This window comes from Pagrus pagrus (assembly GCF_965226575.1).
Source record: "Pagrus pagrus genome assembly, chromosome: 2".
Classification (NCBI taxonomy): Eukaryota; Metazoa; Chordata; class Actinopteri; order Spariformes; family Sparidae; genus Pagrus; species Pagrus pagrus.
In genome coordinates, this window is record NC_140186.1 from 7,383,322 (window position 1) to 7,401,282 (window position 17,961).

General features: G+C 43.4%; 2 protein-coding genes across 2 annotated transcripts; both read right to left on the reverse strand.

The window, feature by feature from the left end:
* Positions 1-2,802: 2,802 nt before the first annotated feature.
* Positions 2,803-11,427, reverse strand: mief2 (mitochondrial elongation factor 2). The gene is made up of 8 exons (XM_084341097.1): positions 11,259-11,427; positions 8,439-8,597; positions 7,909-8,074; positions 7,650-7,747; positions 6,410-6,586; positions 6,107-6,270; positions 5,198-5,350; positions 2,803-4,937 (listed from the first exon to the last, which is right to left on the reverse strand). Exons 2-8 carry the CDS (start codon positions 8,574-8,576, stop codon positions 4,430-4,432), a joined length of 1,404 nt encoding a protein of 467 aa, XP_084197223.1. The 5' UTR covers positions 8,577-8,597; positions 11,259-11,427; the 3' UTR covers positions 2,803-4,429.
* A 1,772-nt stretch (positions 11,428-13,199) lies between these two features.
* Positions 13,200-17,079, reverse strand: alkbh5 (alkB homolog 5, RNA demethylase). Its single transcript, XM_084382957.1, has 4 exons — positions 15,677-17,079; positions 15,509-15,589; positions 15,310-15,423; positions 13,200-14,177 (listed from the first exon to the last, which is right to left on the reverse strand). The coding sequence occupies exons 1-4, from the start codon at positions 16,393-16,395 to the stop codon at positions 14,018-14,020; spliced, it is 1,074 nt and encodes a 357-aa protein (XP_084239083.1). The 5' UTR covers positions 16,396-17,079; the 3' UTR covers positions 13,200-14,017.
* Between the last annotated feature and the right edge of the window lie 882 nt (positions 17,080-17,961).

Genomic DNA, 17,961 nt, shown 5'->3' on the forward strand with positions numbered 1-17,961 from the left:
TCAGCCGTGAGCTTTGCAGCTCAACAACACTCCCTGGCAAATGCCGGCCGACAGCAGAGACCTGGGCGCCGCTCCATCCTCACTGTCACTGGGTCGCACGTCTCCTCAGGGGAGCATGGAAGTTGTTCTGATGTCAGCTTGAGCCCCGATTGACGTTCCTGCTAAGTTCAAAGACAGCCTCCAAACCTCAAACAGCTACAACATCCAAGTACACTACTTGAGTAACTGTAACTTCTTACCTTCCACTTTCCTTTCCTTGCTGGTCGGTGTTTAAATACTTTATAATCCTTTTTAAAAGCATTTTTTTCTAAAAAAAAATTGTAAAATGAGGCAGAAACATTTAAACATCTTCCAACAGAGACCTCTGCCAACCAACAACCTCCACTTACCTCTGGAGGACACGTGACGTTGAGCCGCTCTGGGCGGCGCCCCTCAGGTCCCCACTGTCGGTGGACGACTGAAATGAAGCAGCTTCGGTTTGACCGAGGCGGCTGGTCAGTGGCGTCCAGCGATGGTCTGTGCACCAGCAGGGCTGACACAGACCATCAGCCGTGAGCTTTGCAGCTCAACGACACTCCCTGGCAAATGCCGGCCGACAGCAGAGACCTGGGCGCCGCTCCATCCTCACTGTCATTGGGTCGCACGTCTCCTCAGGGGAGCATGGAAGTTGTTCTGACGTCAGCTTGAGCCCCGATTGACGTTCCTGCTAAGTTCAAAGACAGCCTCCAAACCTCAAACAGCTAAAACATCCAAGTACACTACTTGAGTAAATGTAACTTCTTACCTTCCACTTTCCTTTCCTTGCTGGTCGGTGTTTAAATACTTTATAATCCTTTTTAAAAGCATTTTTTTCTAAAAAAAAATTGTAAAATGAGGCAGAAACATTTAAACATCTTCCAACAGAGACCTCTGCCAACCAACAACCTCCACTTACCTCTGGAGGACACGTGATGTTGAGCCGCTCTGGGCGGCGCCTCTCAGGTCCCCACTGTCGGTGGACGACTGAAATGAAGCAGCTTCGGTTCGACCGAGGCGGCTGGTCAGTGGCGTCCAGCGATGGTCTGTGCACCAGCAGGGCTGACACGGACCATCAGCCGTGAGCTTTGCAGCTCAACGACACTCCCTGGCAAATGCCGGCCGACAGCAGAGACCTGGGCGCCGCTCCATCCTCACTGTCACTGGGTCGCACGTCTCCTCAGGGGAGCATGGAAGTTGTTCTGACGTCAGCTTGAGCCCCGATTGACGTTCCTGCTAAGTTCAAAGACAGCCTCCAAACCTCAAACAGCTAAAACATCCAAGTACACTACTTGAGTAAATGTAACTTCTTACCTTCCACTTTCCTTTCCTTGCTGACTGGTGTTTAAATACTTTTTAAAAGCATCTTTCTCTAAAAAAAATTGTAAAATGAGGCAGAAACATTTAAATATCTTCCAACAGAAACCTCTGCCGACCAACAACCTCCGCTTACCTCTGGAGGACACGTGACGTTGAGCCGCTCTGGGCGGCGCCTCTCAGGTCCCCACTGTCGGTGGACGACTGAAATGAAGCAGCTTCGGTTTGACCGAGGCGGCTGGTCAGTGGCGTCCAGCGATGGTCTGTGCACCAGCGGGGCTGACACGGACCATCAGCCGTGAGCTTTGCAGCTCAACGACACTCCCTGGCAAATGCCGGCCAACAGCAGAGACCTGGGCGCCGCTCCGTCCTCACTGTCACTGGGTCGCACGTCTCCTCAGGGGAGCATGGAAGTTGTTTTGATGTCAGCTTGAGCCCCGATTGACGCTCCTGCTAAGTTCAAAGACAGCCTCCAAACCTCAAACAGCTAAAACATCCAAGTACACTACTTGAGTAAATTTACCTTCCACTTACCTTTCAAGTAATCTAATTTCCTGCCCACCTCAAACTCAGTGAAATCACTAAACACCCAGCTTCAAGTGTGTAACCCACCTGTGAAACTTCCTAATGATAAATGATTTAAATGAATATGACTTCTCACCATCCCATGAAGTCAAAAGCAGCCAAATGTGAAAAACAAACCTTCTCCAATCCTGCCGAGTCCTGTTATGAACTAGTGGAGCCTCACAGCCTCTGATTTCTTGTCCTTGACAGATGTTTAAAACACTTGATACTTTTTAAAAGTACACTACTTGAGTAAATGTAACTTCTTACCTTCCACTTTCCTTTCCTTGCTGACTGGTGTTTAAGTACTTTTTAAAAGCATCTTTTTTCTAAAAAAAAAAAAAGTAAAATGAGGCAGAAACATTTAAACATCTTTCAACAGAGACCTCTGCCAGCCAACAACCTCCACTTACCTCTGGAGGACACTTGACTTCCTAATAATAAATCATTTAGAAGAATATGACTTCTTACCTTCCCATGAAGTCAAAAGCAGCCAAACTTGAAAAACAAACCTTCTCCAGTCCTGCCGAGTCCTGTTGTGAACAGTGGAACCTCACAGTGCATCCTTTTAAAAATTCCAATCCTTTCATGTTTCACACTGAGCGGAACAGAATGCGACCAATCAAAGCTTTTCAATGTTTGTTTCCATAGCAACGATTAAAGGAACATTATTCTTATTATCTTTCAAACTGAATCAAATCAAAGTCTAATCTTGTCTGATAAATTCCACATTAAAAGATGGACTGACATGTATTGAGTCCGTGTCACATGTCCATTCCCGTTTAGCGCGTTAGCTGACAGTAGCAATTATTAGCTGGCTTTTAAATCACAATTTCACATGCAGCAATGACCTGAGACTTATTTTTGTGACGCATCATTTTAATAAAGAAAAATTAGAGACAAGAATCTAAATAAACGCTTTAATCTTTATTTGCAGTTTCAATGTTCGGTCACAGGAAATCTCTCACTCGGCAAAGAAAACACAACTGAAGAAATGCCCACAACATTCATACTGTGTGTAAAAGCAAGTGCATAAAATTATTAGGCAAGGTCAGCCATAAATTAAAGAGTTAGTTTACCCAAATAAGATTGGCAACAGACATGAACACTAAACGAGACAAACAAAATACTGCACACTTCAACCTCCGGTAGGATAAAATATACACATTGAGTTAAGTGAGTCAAACTCAGATAGAGTAGTTCAATAAGTGCACAAAACCTGGTGATTTTCAGCAGGTCATTATTTTTCTGCATAGTTAGAACATATTACATGAGAGACTGAGGAAAATGATGCAGAGCACACGCCATCAATTAAAAGATAGAAAGAATATATGCACTTAGGCAATAAACTGCACTCCTCTGCTGTTAATGGATACACTGAGCTGTATGTGGCCATGCTGACCGTCACGGACACCCTGTGAAAACTAATAACCACACAAACCTAAAAGCAGACTTTGCTGTGGTGTGTGTGAGGAGTTAATATCAGGCAACGTTTTTTATTTCGGCCAGAAGCGTTTTGCCCAGTCTCGCCCAACAGTGCTGTGATTGGCTAGTTCTTGTTGCCTCTACATGAATGAGAAAGTGTTTATTTTAACCTAGAACTTGACTTTAACACAAATCATGATCTTTTTCTGAACCCCACCAAGTAGTTTTGGTGCCTTAACCATCCAATCTGTGACTGAAAACTGAAAATAATAACAATGTCAAAATGGAAACGAACCCCGGTCTCTTGGGAGCTAGTCCTGTGTTGAACCCATTTAACAACCTTCTCCCTGCGTGGTCACGATTTATACTACATCACCTGACCACCTAAAGACTTGGGCTGAATCCAAACGTCCACCCTCCGAAACCTGCAGACTGAGCCCTCACAGACTTCAGTTGTACATACTATGACGTGCTCGCGGCCATCACGTCAAGCCTGCAAGGGCATGAGACTGCAAGGCTAAATTAAGCTGCTGATAGACAGGCTTAAGGATACTTTGACGCATTTTTGTATCATGATGTGATTGAATATTATTTCTGGCTTGCATGTTCAAGTAATGTTTTAATTAAGTGATTGTTTTAAAGTCTGCTTGAGGACTGGATGAATTGTGGCTTTAGTAGTATTAGCCATTCACAGCACACTAGGGGAGGACTGGGTCAGACTGTCTTGGCAAAAAAAACACAAAAAAACAATCACACACACAATCAGGCACATACTGAAGCATCTCGATCAACACTTCCTCAGCTCCTTTCCTTGGCACGTCTCCTTCCCTCCGAGTCATTTCTTTAGCCCGATTATCACTTTCACATCTGCATTCTCTTTGTAGCTTCTCCTCCTCCAGTGTAGACATTAGTCCATGGTGCCTGCCATTTTTCCAACTGTACCCTGTTTCCTTGCATCAAAGCAGGATGGAGGAGCTGAATGACGAGAGCAGGCAGTGGGAAGAATAATTCATCTTTGCCTTGAACCAAAAGTCTTGGATGATAAAAGATTATTCCTTTGATTTCGGTTTGTTTGGGAGCTTGAGAAATGACGTGTATGTGCAGACAGTTATATGAGCAGTATTTCAGGCTCTGACACGGCACAGTAGAGCATGAAGCCCATCTGATCCACCTGGTCCTCTGACAAGCTGCTCAGCAGGTTGACAGCTGGCTTGAAGTAACTGTGTAACGCCCCTTGTTCTAGGTAGCCAATCAGCTCTGTGATGCACTGCTGGAATCTCACATCCAGGCTGTTCTCGGACCAGTCGCTCTCACTGTCACTGAGGTGCAGGATGAGATTGGCCAGTGGAGCGGCTTTGAGTGGTCGCAGGGCGGGGTTCAGTCTGCACACCGCCTTTAGGATTTTAAGTGTCTGTCTGCGGTATCCGTCGTCGGCGGTGTCGAGCTGAGCCAGGCGCTGAGTCTCCCACGGGTAGAGGGACAGGTGCCACGCGTTGACCCAGGGAGAGGTGAGCTCCGGCTGGGCGGTCAGAACCACATCCCCCTCCCTCAGCAGAGGCAACATGGAGATGAAAAGGGGCTGATCACTGCTGTGTGCCCCTTCTTCATTTCCAGGCCTACAGGAACAGGAGACACATAGAGAGAGAAAGAACATCTACTGTAGTTAAACACACTCAACCATCACACAGCATGTTTAAACGTGTATTAATAACTGTTTTCGGTCACTTGGGTTGCCTTTTTATAGATCTAGCACATACGGAGCAACATTAGCAATCGTCTTGAGTCGTGTTTCTTTTGCATGCAAGAATGTGGGAAAGCTGAAACACTTGTTATAGAATATTAACATTGAAAACAACAATAAAGAACAGACACATACCGAATCTCTATTCTCAGTTCTGGTCCTCCCGGTACAGGCCTGACGAGACAGTCCATAGTGCTGCTGATGGACGGCCAGTTCACGGTTTCCATGATAGCCTTGTTAAACATGTTCACAACAGCTTCTGAGGACAGGTATCCGCCCACCAGGTACCTACAAGACACAAGGAGGGACTGGTCTTAGTAATTAGCTCAGTTTTCCAGCAGAATGTTTCGATACATACCTCGAGCTGTGCTTAAAAAATCTATTTACTAAGTAATATAGTATCAAAGTAAATCTATTAGTGTCTATTGTAGCTTATTTTATCAATGTAGGTTACAGAGGCTGATGTAAAGGGCTTATAAAAGTAAAGCATCACCCTTCTATCAATTTGATTCGACATGAATATAAAAAAGTATTGATTACAGCTTTAAAGGATCCGGTCTGTAAATATTTCCAAAAAGGTTCAGTTTCAGTAAAAGTAGAAACGGTCAGTCGATTGAAAGAGAAATAATTGCCAACTATTCTGATAGTCGACTAAACATTTCAGTATTTTTCAAGAAAAACAAAATTGTCATAACCCTTTGTCACACATCATTAAAAAACTGAATATTTGAGGGTTTTTAAATTCTTGCTGAAACAAACCAGACATTTGTTTTGCTGCGATGGAAATGTTTTGATGTCTCAGAGACTGAATAATTAACACCAAAGAATCTGCATCTTGATGAATAATGAAAATAAATCATTATTCACAACCCTCCTTTAGCTGTTATCTGATTCACACATGCAGTTTGTGGCAAAAACACACTTGTAACTAATAATCAGTAATAATCTGCTGGTTACACCAACTGATCTGGTTTATAGACACAAACTAAAAGTGCAGGTTACCAGGTGCATGACAAATATTGTTTTAATCTTGTGTGTGATCACCTGTCCCAGTAGCTGAGTCCTTTGGGGAAATACTCCACGTTGATCCGTCGAACCATCCAGTGCAGCGGGTGTGTGAGGAGCGTTTCCTCTCCTGGGACGAGGCGCCACAGAGAGGCTTCCAGCTGTAGAGGCACCAGCAGACATGCATGGTCTGCACCGACCACCTGTACACACATAGAAATAAACCCATGAGTCGTTCATCTAAGATCTTGATATGAGACATCACTGAGGGCCAAAAAGTGTATTATCAGCCAGAGAAAGAAAACATAGTGTGTGTGTATGTGTGTAGGTGCGTATTTGTACCTGCAGGTCATCCAGTAAAGATCCTCCGAGGCTCATTTCTCCCAGGGGCATGTCCGGATGACGGCTGTGCAGAAAGCCCTGGATCTCGGTGCAGATGTCCAGAGCCAGAGACTGAGCCCTCTGGACCTCATGTGGACCCAGTGCTGCCCTCGTGTGATAGTACTGCTGCAGCCGCTCCTAAACACGTAGAATACAGTTTTCCAGTGACACACAGCATGGGGGGTGATGACAACACGTCAGGTAGAGAGCAACCGAACTATGTCCACGTGTATCCTTCAGCGAGGCTCACATGCTGTGTTGCAAAGACATCGACACTCTAACCATGAAGTTAACAAAAGAGTTTTGAAGTTTTTTCACTTCCACTGGGAATACATGCAGCTCCCTCTCGAGCAATACAATATTCAAAGTCATTTTATGCCTCTAGGCAGACTTAGGAACACTGACAGGATTATGTTTTGCTGGTTAAGTTGCTGCACGGAGGAAAACAGTGGTGTGTGTATGATGTTACAGTTATTAAAGCAGCATTTAGAAAGGTGAAGAATAAATCATAAAACAAATGTGTGTGCCGCATAAACAGTGTTATATGAGGACTAAGAGTATTATAGCCATGGCAAAACAGAACTGCACCTAAGAAGCAACTGAAAAAATGGACTTAGCTGATTCTCTTGTGGATGTTGGTCTTAAAATAAACACAAGTAATTTAAATAATGAGTACTGGGCAAGAAAAATCTATGTTTTTTTCCCCAGGTGTTCTTACACTAACCAGTATTCATTGCAAAAGCAGCTTTCCACAGATGTAGAACATAAAATTAGGAGTAACTATTTAGAAGAGATACTATTCCCACTGTTTCAAATCCTCTCTAACGTCCAGTCAAGCGTTTGCCCTGCAAACATTTACTAAACAAATCATTTCATGTAGCAAATACAGAACAATCCACTCAACACTTCTGCTTTTGCGGATGCCCTGCACACTCACTCAAAGCGGTTTCATGCTTGTTTGACTCCTTCTATACAGCCAGTGCACAATCGCACACAGTATTTTGATTATGCACGGCTCTCGGGGCTCTGTGCAGCCTAACCAGTGCATAACAATGCGCATCCCCTAAGCACTGCGCTTTACAAAGCATGCTACACATGCATAAATGAATGAGCCAACACTGAGCAGGGGTCTTACGGCAGCTGCTCACACTGAATGTATAATCTCTGCCTTTAAGAGTTCAGAGGTAAAATGACAGTTTACCTGCAAACTGAGGACGCACAGCTGCAGCCTCTTGGACTTTGACTCGGGTTTGGGCTGCACGTCCAGAGAGGATGCCTGAGGTTGTTGGCACAGGTCAGCTGATGGAGAGAGAAATTAAAACTTATTAGTTTTTCAATTAGTTGTCAGGCAGTATGGGCTACAATGATTATTCGATTACAAAACTTAGAAATTCTATATATTTGTGATATTTTTGTGACATCTGCTTGAACACTTTTGGTTCCTGAAATGCAGTCGATACCTTTCTGTTGTTTGGTTGCCTTGGTGACATGTTTCATCACCACACCCTCTATGCCCTTCCTGAGCAGCGTGGGGGAAGCAGAGACCAGACTCAACTCCTCCCAGCTCTCAGCCATCTTCTGCTCCACCTTCTCGTCATCGGCTGCACGGCCTGCGCGCTCTATCAGCTGAACACAAACACCGATCGTCACAAACATGCCGCCATGCATGCGCTGCACGGCTGACATCACGCTGCACAGATACAGAGCGCACACACACAGAGCGCATACATTGCCATAAACCCTGCAGGCAAACACATGTTGAGTTAAGAGGTGAATAGATAAACTGAAGCCTGAAGGAACTTTGAACATGCAAAAGGTAATACAAGAGCTGTAGGATGAACTGGCAATCTATAAGAGGACAACTGCACATAAAAACTCAACGGCTATACTATTTTTTTCTTTTCAGTTTCATGGAGAATCTGTATTCACAAGAAGAACGCCTAATAGAGAGACTCACTCATGTGGTACTAACAAACTCAAAAACACTCACCCGTTTCACTGCCAATGTAGCGATTCCTAGCATGGCAGCCCCACCGACTCCCAGAACCAGTCGGGCGTTAGACAGGAGGAAGTCAATCACCACCGCGATGCCATCCTCTCCTCGCCTCCGGCTGCCCTGGAAGTACATGGCTCTCTTCTTGTGGTTAGCCTTTGGAAGAGAAGGCAGAAATTCAAGTGGGCAGAAAGAAAACACAAGACATGACTGTCAGATAGGGGGAAAATTAACTCTACCTGCAGCCTTGTGTATTTCTACAAATCATGGGATTTATGCATTTTTTCATATTGCAATATGCATCACAGAAAACTTATTGCACTGTCCGTTTTTTTACAATATCACGCGGCCCTGCTTCACAGTGATCAGGCTGTAACCCCAGTAAAAACCTCTGGGAGATTTTGGACTAGTTTTCTCGACTGCACTCTGTCGCCATCATTAACAAACAAAATGACAGGATGTCATTTGGAAGACGGATGCTCCACCTGGAGAATCTATGCCAAGGACCATGGACGCTGTTCTGGAGGCTTATGATGACCTTTCTAAAAACTTTGTTTTGACTTTCTTTCACTTTAATTTGTCACTTGTATGTAGTTTTCCTGAGCACCGGGAGCCACAGAACACAAGTCATGATCAATAAACATATAAACTTCCTTAAAACATTCTTTTGTCCATTAAACATTTAGTAAATGCATTGTTATGACATTTTATAGCTTTGTTTTTGCTGTGAGCATCATGTCCTTCGTGGAGACAAAGTGAAAGCTTTTGCATATAATTTCAAAGCAGTCACTGATATATGACAGACGTTATTTTATGCAGTATAATCTGCAAATCCCCTTGAGGAAAATGTGTGACATTGTGATATACAAATGGCCTGGTCATATTGTAGGCCTTTAACAACCATGCTGAATCTTCTTTTAAACAGCAGGAAGCTCAGAGAATAATCCGACATGCATTCTACTTTTTGAAAAAATGGACGTGGGAACCTCGCTGCTGGTTTGTTTCTCTTGGCTGCTTCCGTGTCAGAGAAGTCGTTCAGAGGAAAGTCAACTGAAGACAGGCATTTTTAGAGGAGCCATTTTGATTTGTCATAGGAGTGAAATCTTAAGCATAATTAATAACATTAACGATGCGTCTTTTGTCATAGTGTCTTATTAAGCATGCACAGTGAGCCAAATGGATTACAGTCCTCATTAATGTCATTAATCACATTATATTTTCTTTCTGTGACATATCAAATTGTCTTCTGTGACGAAGGCATACTGGTAGAAATGTGAGCTGCCTGTCTGACTGTCAGGCCTGTGATTGAGGGTACTAGGAAGTAGCAGTGGAGCGTGTTTCTCAAAACTAACCAGACACATACGTGACCATGAGATAAATATACTATACTACTGTACAAACCTAACATGTGAACTGTGCTGATCATTTTTAGCTCTACAGGACGTCACTCCTGACCGTTTCAGGCATGCGTCTTCTCTCCTTGCCAGAGGTACAGGTTCCCAAGAATGGAGACGTGCTCTATTTATAGACCCAATACATGCCTGAGTCATGCAGGGTGCAGCGACCTGTCCTGGTCAAATGTCTGCAGCACGTACAGTTCTGAGGTGACACGTTCAACATCAGAGAAGAGCGTAGTTCTCTGTTTAACGTCAGTCACGTTAAATTCAGGTGAAGCTAAGGATTCCTGATGTTGACAGATGTTACCAAACACCGGTGGAGCTGATTATACATGCAAACAAACTGAGCAACTGATTAACATGTTGATCAGTCCAGTCATTAATGCTACTAAACAAAATGTTGTTTGTTGTTGAGTCAGTGCAATTTCTGCTTTAACATTCCACTGTTTCCAAAGCAGCGTTAATTTATAGTTCACTTTACATTTATAATATATCAAATATTTTAGTAAAAGAGTGAGAAATGTATAGCATGTGCAGCATCACACACACACACACACACACACACACACACACACACACACACACACACACACAGCCGCTCTTAACTGAACCAGTGTTGTAAAAAGTGCCTAAAAGTCATACCCGAGTAAGAATTAAGATATTGTGTTCAAAATTAGATTGTATACACACTCGGATCAAATATTCAGTATTATTCATTACTTTGGCTGTGATGCAGACTGCAATCTGCAAAGTAACTAGTAACTAAAGTAATCAAATAAATGTAGTGCAGTAAAAGTACAAATACCTCAAAAATGCACCCAAGTACAGTACTTGAGTAAATGTACTTAGTAACATTCAATCATTGAATGGAACAGTAATGAAGTGATAATAACAACAACAATCCTTTGTTTGTAAGTTATTGTTTACTTGTGTATTTTGTGTGTTGCTGTAGTAACAGGGTGGCAGCACTGTGGTGCAACACCAGCCCAGCTGTTACATAAGAAACCCGCAGAAAAAGAGCACTTTGACTTTTCCCACAAGGATCTTATAAAAAGTATTTTTATCATTTCTTGTGATATAATTGCACGTCGTCTTTTTGGCTTGACTGCTGACATTGTCAGCTCAACACATCAGCCCTCTTCCCCTTGTGATGGTAACACACAGCCTACGAAATGTAACGCCAGAGATTAGTTACATGACATTTAACATCATCAGACGATAAATGTCCTTCTAGCTAACCTACACGACCAACCAGCCAACTAAGGTCAGCTTTTTACCGTCGTCAGCAGCACACAGATGAAAGGCTGCCAACCACAGCTAGCTAGCTGCTAACGTCAGTTAGTCAAGCTAGCCAGCTAGTTAGTTATCTACATTAGCAGTCAGTGACAGCTGCCACTCCACTACTGTTAAATATACTCACCACTCAGTGCGGAGAGAAATGCAACAGTCCGGCTCCACACCATTAGAGTTTGGTGAAACGCGTAAGTCGGTGCTGTTTAACAATAAAGCGTAAAGTTCCTGTCTATTGTTAACAGGCAGAGAGTAAATATAGCTCAGCCAGCTAGCTAACAGCTGCTCTCTTCTTCTTCTACGTTTTAATTGCGGTCGGGATTCGACGTGAAGGTGCAGTAGCGCCCCCAGGAGAAGCTCCGACTAACTACATCAGGACATAAATATAACTACAAGAAAGTCAGTTTAGTCTGATTACAGCTTACACGTGTTTTTTTCTAAAAGATGGGGATGTCAACTTGTTGTATACAAAATGCAATAACAAAACAATTACTCTGGTTTTTAAACAAACAAGTTTGTACCTCTATATCCCGATCCTTGCTCTTCTAATAGACTAGACCTCGCGCCTTCATTTATTCATCTGCTCACTCTCTTTTCTTTGTATTTATTTTTATAAAGATCTTTTCTCTTAAATCATGAAGGTATTTCTTTTATCTGCTGCTTGCGTTCGATTCTTTCCTGAATCATCTCCGCCTGTTGTTTGTATTGGGCTCCTGCTTTTATATGATTCCCGGTCTTGTTTTGTTCATTTGCCTTGCAATGAATAGAGAAAAAAAAGTCAGTTAAGTAACTATTTGAGTGCTTTTGCTCGTATCACATGGTCTTCAGCAGCTGATAGAGTTTAGGCAAACTTTGGGACAAAATCCAACAGCTTTTCTGAAGTAAAGAACGAACTTTGAACCTTTATCTCAGCAACCCTTTTACAAACATGCCACTGATTTGACTGTCGCCGACTGCTGTCAGTTGTGTTTATTCCTATGCAGCCAAGAGACAAGTTATTATGATGCCCCCGTAACTAATACCGAACCTATTTATACATTTGCTTGATCACAATACATTTTCTAAAGGCAAAGTCAATGAACTCGAGTGCGCTCTTATTTCCACTTCTATCAGTCTGTAATGAAAAGTTAGATTTCACTTAGTTTTGGAGTGTGTTGCCTCTGATTTTACAATTGGAAATATTTAAAAGAAGATACATTTGATATATTTTCTTTATTGAATTATAAATATCTTTAAGGAAATATTGTGGATGCATAATATACAAATTATGGAAAGATTAGGGGAATACAGAAACTTAATTGCAAAGGTCCAAACTTCTCATCATGAGTGAAAATCACTTAACTGATACCATTCTAGAAACCTTAATTAACAGTAATCAATGACAAGGCTATTCTAATAATAGAAAAGATAAAATTTTAATGAGGATAACAGCCCGACTCCACCAAGGATCGGTTACACACGCCACTAAAGTGGGTAACTGCTGCTCCTGGCAGAAGAAGACGCACTCCAGTTTGTTGTTCTCTGGTCTGGTTCTTCAACAACCAGCCTGATTTAGAGACCAAACTATAATGAGTGGCAGACAAACTCTGTGGAGACATTTCCAGGGTTATTTCATTCAGCCTGTGCTTTGTAGTCAGAAATATAACTGAAACCACCTCATTTGTCCAGTGTCCACAAAGTTAGTGTCCCGTTCTTTGTTTGAAGGGCTCCAGTATTTTGCCTCTTGCAGGCCATTACTTTTAACTTTTGCTCAAATGCAGCAGCGCTTCAGAAAACCATGAACAATCTGTTTTTAGAAAGTAATTTCTCCTTTGAACTGAGGTTATTTTTGTTCATGTGTAACTCCAGACTAACCTAGCAGTCGGCTTATAAGTTCCTCTGCCAAATATGAGTGACTGGGAGCAGGAAACAAATGTATCTGTATTTACACAGCAAACCTCAAGGACAAATACACCAGGACGTTTAGTTTCTTCTTGCCCGCGTGTTTAGATGCTAGTTAAAGCACTACACACAATAAGGTTGTTGTTGCTCAGATTAAGTTCCGACTGACCCAAATATCACCCGATCCAAATGAGGAAAAATTGGATTTAATACAGAACAGCAATCACACAGCCTCTGTCACTATATAAGGTAAAGCAACTTCAGACTGAAACAGGAGTGTAAAACAAGGCCTGAGTTTTTCATCACTCCATAAAGCTTCAGTTTAGTCAATGCATCATATTGTGACCCTCCACCAACATGAGCCACACAGCTGAATCGAATCACAGCACAGACAGCATGGCTGCACATCTGCCAGTTGTTTCAACTTAAAATGCAACAGGGAGGCTGAAGTGAACAAACAGCAAAGATCTGGGATGGCACAGTAACGGTAGGGATCAGAAATGTCGGTGCGAAAAAACAAAAAAAAAAGTTTCTTTCTGCATAAAAGTTCCCCCAATCAAAGACTATACAAACGTATTGTACATTATAACAAGTTAGATTACAGCTCAGGTTTTCCTTTGTACAAGTCCATACATACATCTTTCTTTTAGCTCCTGCGGTCTGTACATCTCGGTTACAAAAAATACATGCCATTTTGAAGTATCTATGGACATAGAAACAAGAAATGTTTCATTTAAGGTAATTAAACAGTTCAACAACAGAGCCTAACTGTAGTAAATAACTCAAGGTTCTGTACTGCGTAGCAGAGGCGTCAGCTTTGTCTGCCAGAAACAAATATGCACTCAAACTGATCCGGACTCAAATCAAAATGCAGACAACATGACTGTGCTCCTTGTGCCAGACTAAAACTGGAGCGAGAAAAAGATGACTGATCAAAGAATGTTACAATATTGAAATATGTAAAAGAGCGAGTAGATTTAAATGTGTACATGTGTGCCTGAGAAGTGTTCAGTGACGTCTCATTTTGACTTTGCGTCCCGAACTCTCCCGGTGTTTGTCAGAGTCTTGACCACGCCGCCAGTAGTTCTCTGAGCTGATGCTGTGACGACGGTGGCGCGACACTGACGGATGTCTGTTCTCCTCTTTGTCCATCTCGAGAACTCTCGGCCTGGTGGAGGACAAAAAAAAGATTGAGATGCCAAGTCAGATTCTGATCATCAACCAAGCGTTCTGCAGCTGGTGCAGACGGCAGCGGCCACACATGTGACTGGTTCGAGGAGATGTGATCACATCGCTCCGGTTTTAGCTGCCCTTCACTGGCTACTGGTTAAATTTAGAATTGACTTGTTAGATTTTATTGTTAACTTATAAAGCTCTCCTTGCTCCTAGTCCTGTATGTGCCAAGCTGTGACCTGAGATCCTCTGATATGGCTCTGCTGGTTGTCCCAAAGTCTAGTTTGTGGACTACGGATGGGCTGGCTTTTGTTATGAATGCCCCCAGACTCTGGAAGAGCCTGCCTGAGGACCTCATGTTGGCTGGCTTAGTAACTTTAAGGCTTTTTTTAAATTCCTACAGTCGCAACTTGGTCTACGTGAAATTCCAGTTCTTCCAGGCAACTGCTGTTAAATTGTTTTCTCTCACTATTTTGGTGTTATTTTCTTTCCTTTAACTTACATATTTGTATATTACTTTATTTAATTTGTGCAAGCGCCTTGTAACCTTGTTAAGGTGCTATATAAATAAAGATTATTATTATTTATCACATCCTGACTGATTGTAACACTGCTTTGTTATTGTAATCTACAAGGCACGGGCTCAAACAGAACCTTGGTACAGTCTCACTCTGCATGAATGTGTCTTTAGCCCTTTTAAGACATGCAATGCTCAGCATTACCAGCCTCATTAAGGCCTTGTGTTATTCAGACAAGGCTGCCCTTACAGCTTCATTAAGACATGGCAGCAGACTTACACAAAGAGCCACAATGCTCATGTGATATTTGACACCTAGTGCATGAGATAGAGTGGAAGGAGAAGGGCTAAAGCTGTTTTTGATATTGAGAAAGAAGAGTTGTCTTTCACAGGCCGCATCACTAATGGATTTAAAATTAATTGGCTTTTGAAGTCCTGATGACCATTGTGAGCGTGAGGGACATACGCGAGTCCGGCAGTGCACAAGCATTGAATGGCAGGACGTTAAGTTTGTGACTCTGGTAGCTCTTATATGCTGTATGTAGGAGCTGGATATTCATTTCATTCATCCACAGAGACCTCTACTGTGCCTGTATGTGTGGACGTATACCTGTGAGCAGCATCAGGGTCTGCTCTGCGATGCGAGCGTTTGGCTTTCAGCGGAGCGGGTCTCTCTACAGGAGAAGAGCTGCCAGAGTCGAGTCGAGGAGCATCGGGTCTGGTCCTGGCAAAGAGAGGAGGAAACACGTGGATCAGAGCGACGTTTCAAACAAGACATTTTCTTTGTGAGTGATAGTACGTTAGCTCACTTTCTAAGGATGATAACTGCACGCCGTTCCTTGATGTCCTGAGGTCTGATGCAGTGGGTGATGTCGTCAGCAGCGTAACCACTGAGAAGGAAAGATGGTTTCAGTGACACAGCCACACAAAAACAGCAGATCAATCAATGCATGACAGCAAACACACACATTAGTCACCTGAGTACTGTGACACTCCCTCTCCTCACAGGCAGGACAAACACAGGCTCAGACACCCGGATCGGTTTGAACTGGAAGCGGCAGCCGAAGCAGAGAGCGCTGTCACTGAAGAAGGACACTGAGACGATGGGTCGTGCAAAGATGTGCAGAGGATCTACATGTGACACAATGCAGCCACCTGGTTGATAATCATTGATGACTGCACTGTTGACAAACCCCTCCGGGATCACTCCACTGGACACCAGACGCTTGATCACCAGCTCATGCACCCAGCTTGGGATCTCATCCACCTCTCCTTTGCGGTACAGCCTCTCCTGGCCCGGTCCACGCTTCTCCAGCTGGGATCCATACGTGTACCCCTCCCCGAAGAAGTACTTATTGCGGAGGGGTGCTCTGTCCACTGTGTGCTCGCGGTAAAGTCCAGCCTCTCCTTGAGCAACAACGTCGTCGATCTTGTCCTCGATGAGGGCGCACTCCTCCGGGGTGAAGATGTTCTTCTGGAGGATGCTGCTCCTCACCCGGTGGGCCTCCTGCTCCCGGAGCTCCGTGTTGTCATCGCTGTGCTCAAACTCTTCATCGTCGGACTCCCGATACTTGCGCTTTCGACCTTTTCCGCTGCCGTTACTCGTCCCGTCCACGTATTTCTGTTTTTCTTCCTCTCTGTGTGGAGTCATGGATTTCAGCTTCTCCCTCAGGTCAGAGTATCCGCTGGCTGCCATGTCAGCCAAAACAATGTGACCGGCGTAGTGCGACGTGAGCTCCTAGCTAACAGTTAGCATGCATCAGCGCCGCATTTCAGAGCCGTTTTTACCTCAGACTGCTTAATGTGAGCGGACTAGATGTCAAAGAGTCTTTGAAGGTGGATACTGCTAGCTTGAGAGACCACTCGCTCTCACTTACAGCGGTGTCCAGCGTACACAAGCAGCTAGCTAGCATTAGCTAAGTTGCTCCGCCGCCCCGTCTGTGCATTTGAAACAGCAAACTCTGGTGTGAAACCTGGCAGTATGTAGATGTTATTACCGGGCGCGTACAAACAAGAGGAGCTGTGTCAAACGCTGCGTCGACACCACACCACGCTCAGCCAGCGGAGAGGCTAACGATAGCTAGCTATCGGCCAACTCGGCTAAGCTAGCCTGGCTGGGTCTGTCCGTTGCCGCCTGGAAATACCGACAAACCACGCAGCAACATTTCACATGTCGCCGCTAAAATCCAAACCTCGGTGCTCCGGAGACGTTTCCACTTCCAGTGTTTTTTTTTTTTTATCTCCGGGAGTGAAGGAAACACATTCTTACATCCGCACAAGGCTCGACCGCGGTCAGTTTACACTCTCACAGCGCGTCTTCAAGAGAGAAAAGGCTGAAAATAAACTCGTGTAACCTGCCACAGATCTGCGCATGCGCAGTGGTGACCTGCCAAAGTGGGGAGGGGCGGTCACGTGTCCTCGAGCGGAAGACGCTTAAATCCATTTCGGGAGGACAGGCTGCTAAATCTGTCCCACTGACCTCTGATTTACTTCAATGTTTGTCTCAGAGGCTGTGTCAGGCTTCACATTACTAATAACAATTACAACATGTCAGTATTTATAAGAAAGTTGAAAAATGTCATTCATATTTACCTACTGTCGGGAGAAAACAGTGCAAACACACATTTATAAGATTCACAATTCAAATAATGTTTGTATGTGTTGAAAACAACATCTGTATATCTCAATATTCGTGCATAACTTTAAGCAAAAGTACATTTCTGTGCACAATTTATAAACCTTACAAAACACATTGTTGTCCATAACCCGCCCTGCAACAGGCCTAACTGCTGTACACTCAAATATGTGTATGAATACTGTATTTAATGCTTTACTGTATTTAGATCTGGAACAACTGGTCAATTAATAGATTAGTCAACTGACTGAAAGTTATGATTTCTTTGTTTTTAAACTGGCAATAGACAAGTTTTCTGCTTCAGCGTATCGTTATGAAGTAAATGTTGATTGCACAAAGTAATTGTGAATGATTACACCGTTGGTACCTCACTATCACTTTACAATTTCGTGTGCTACCGGGCACCCTGGGAAAGGAAGGTTAACTGGTGATCTATTTCTATTATAGACTAAATGATTAAACACACTCACATGTTGTTATCTGCTACGCTGAGGAAAATGGAAATGATCCAGTTGTCTGTGCAACCGTCAATAATACCACTCGGAAAAGTTCTCTGTTGCCACTTTAATCTAAAATCATTGCTGTTTTATATAATTGTAAATTGATTACTTTCAGGTTTCAGATTTG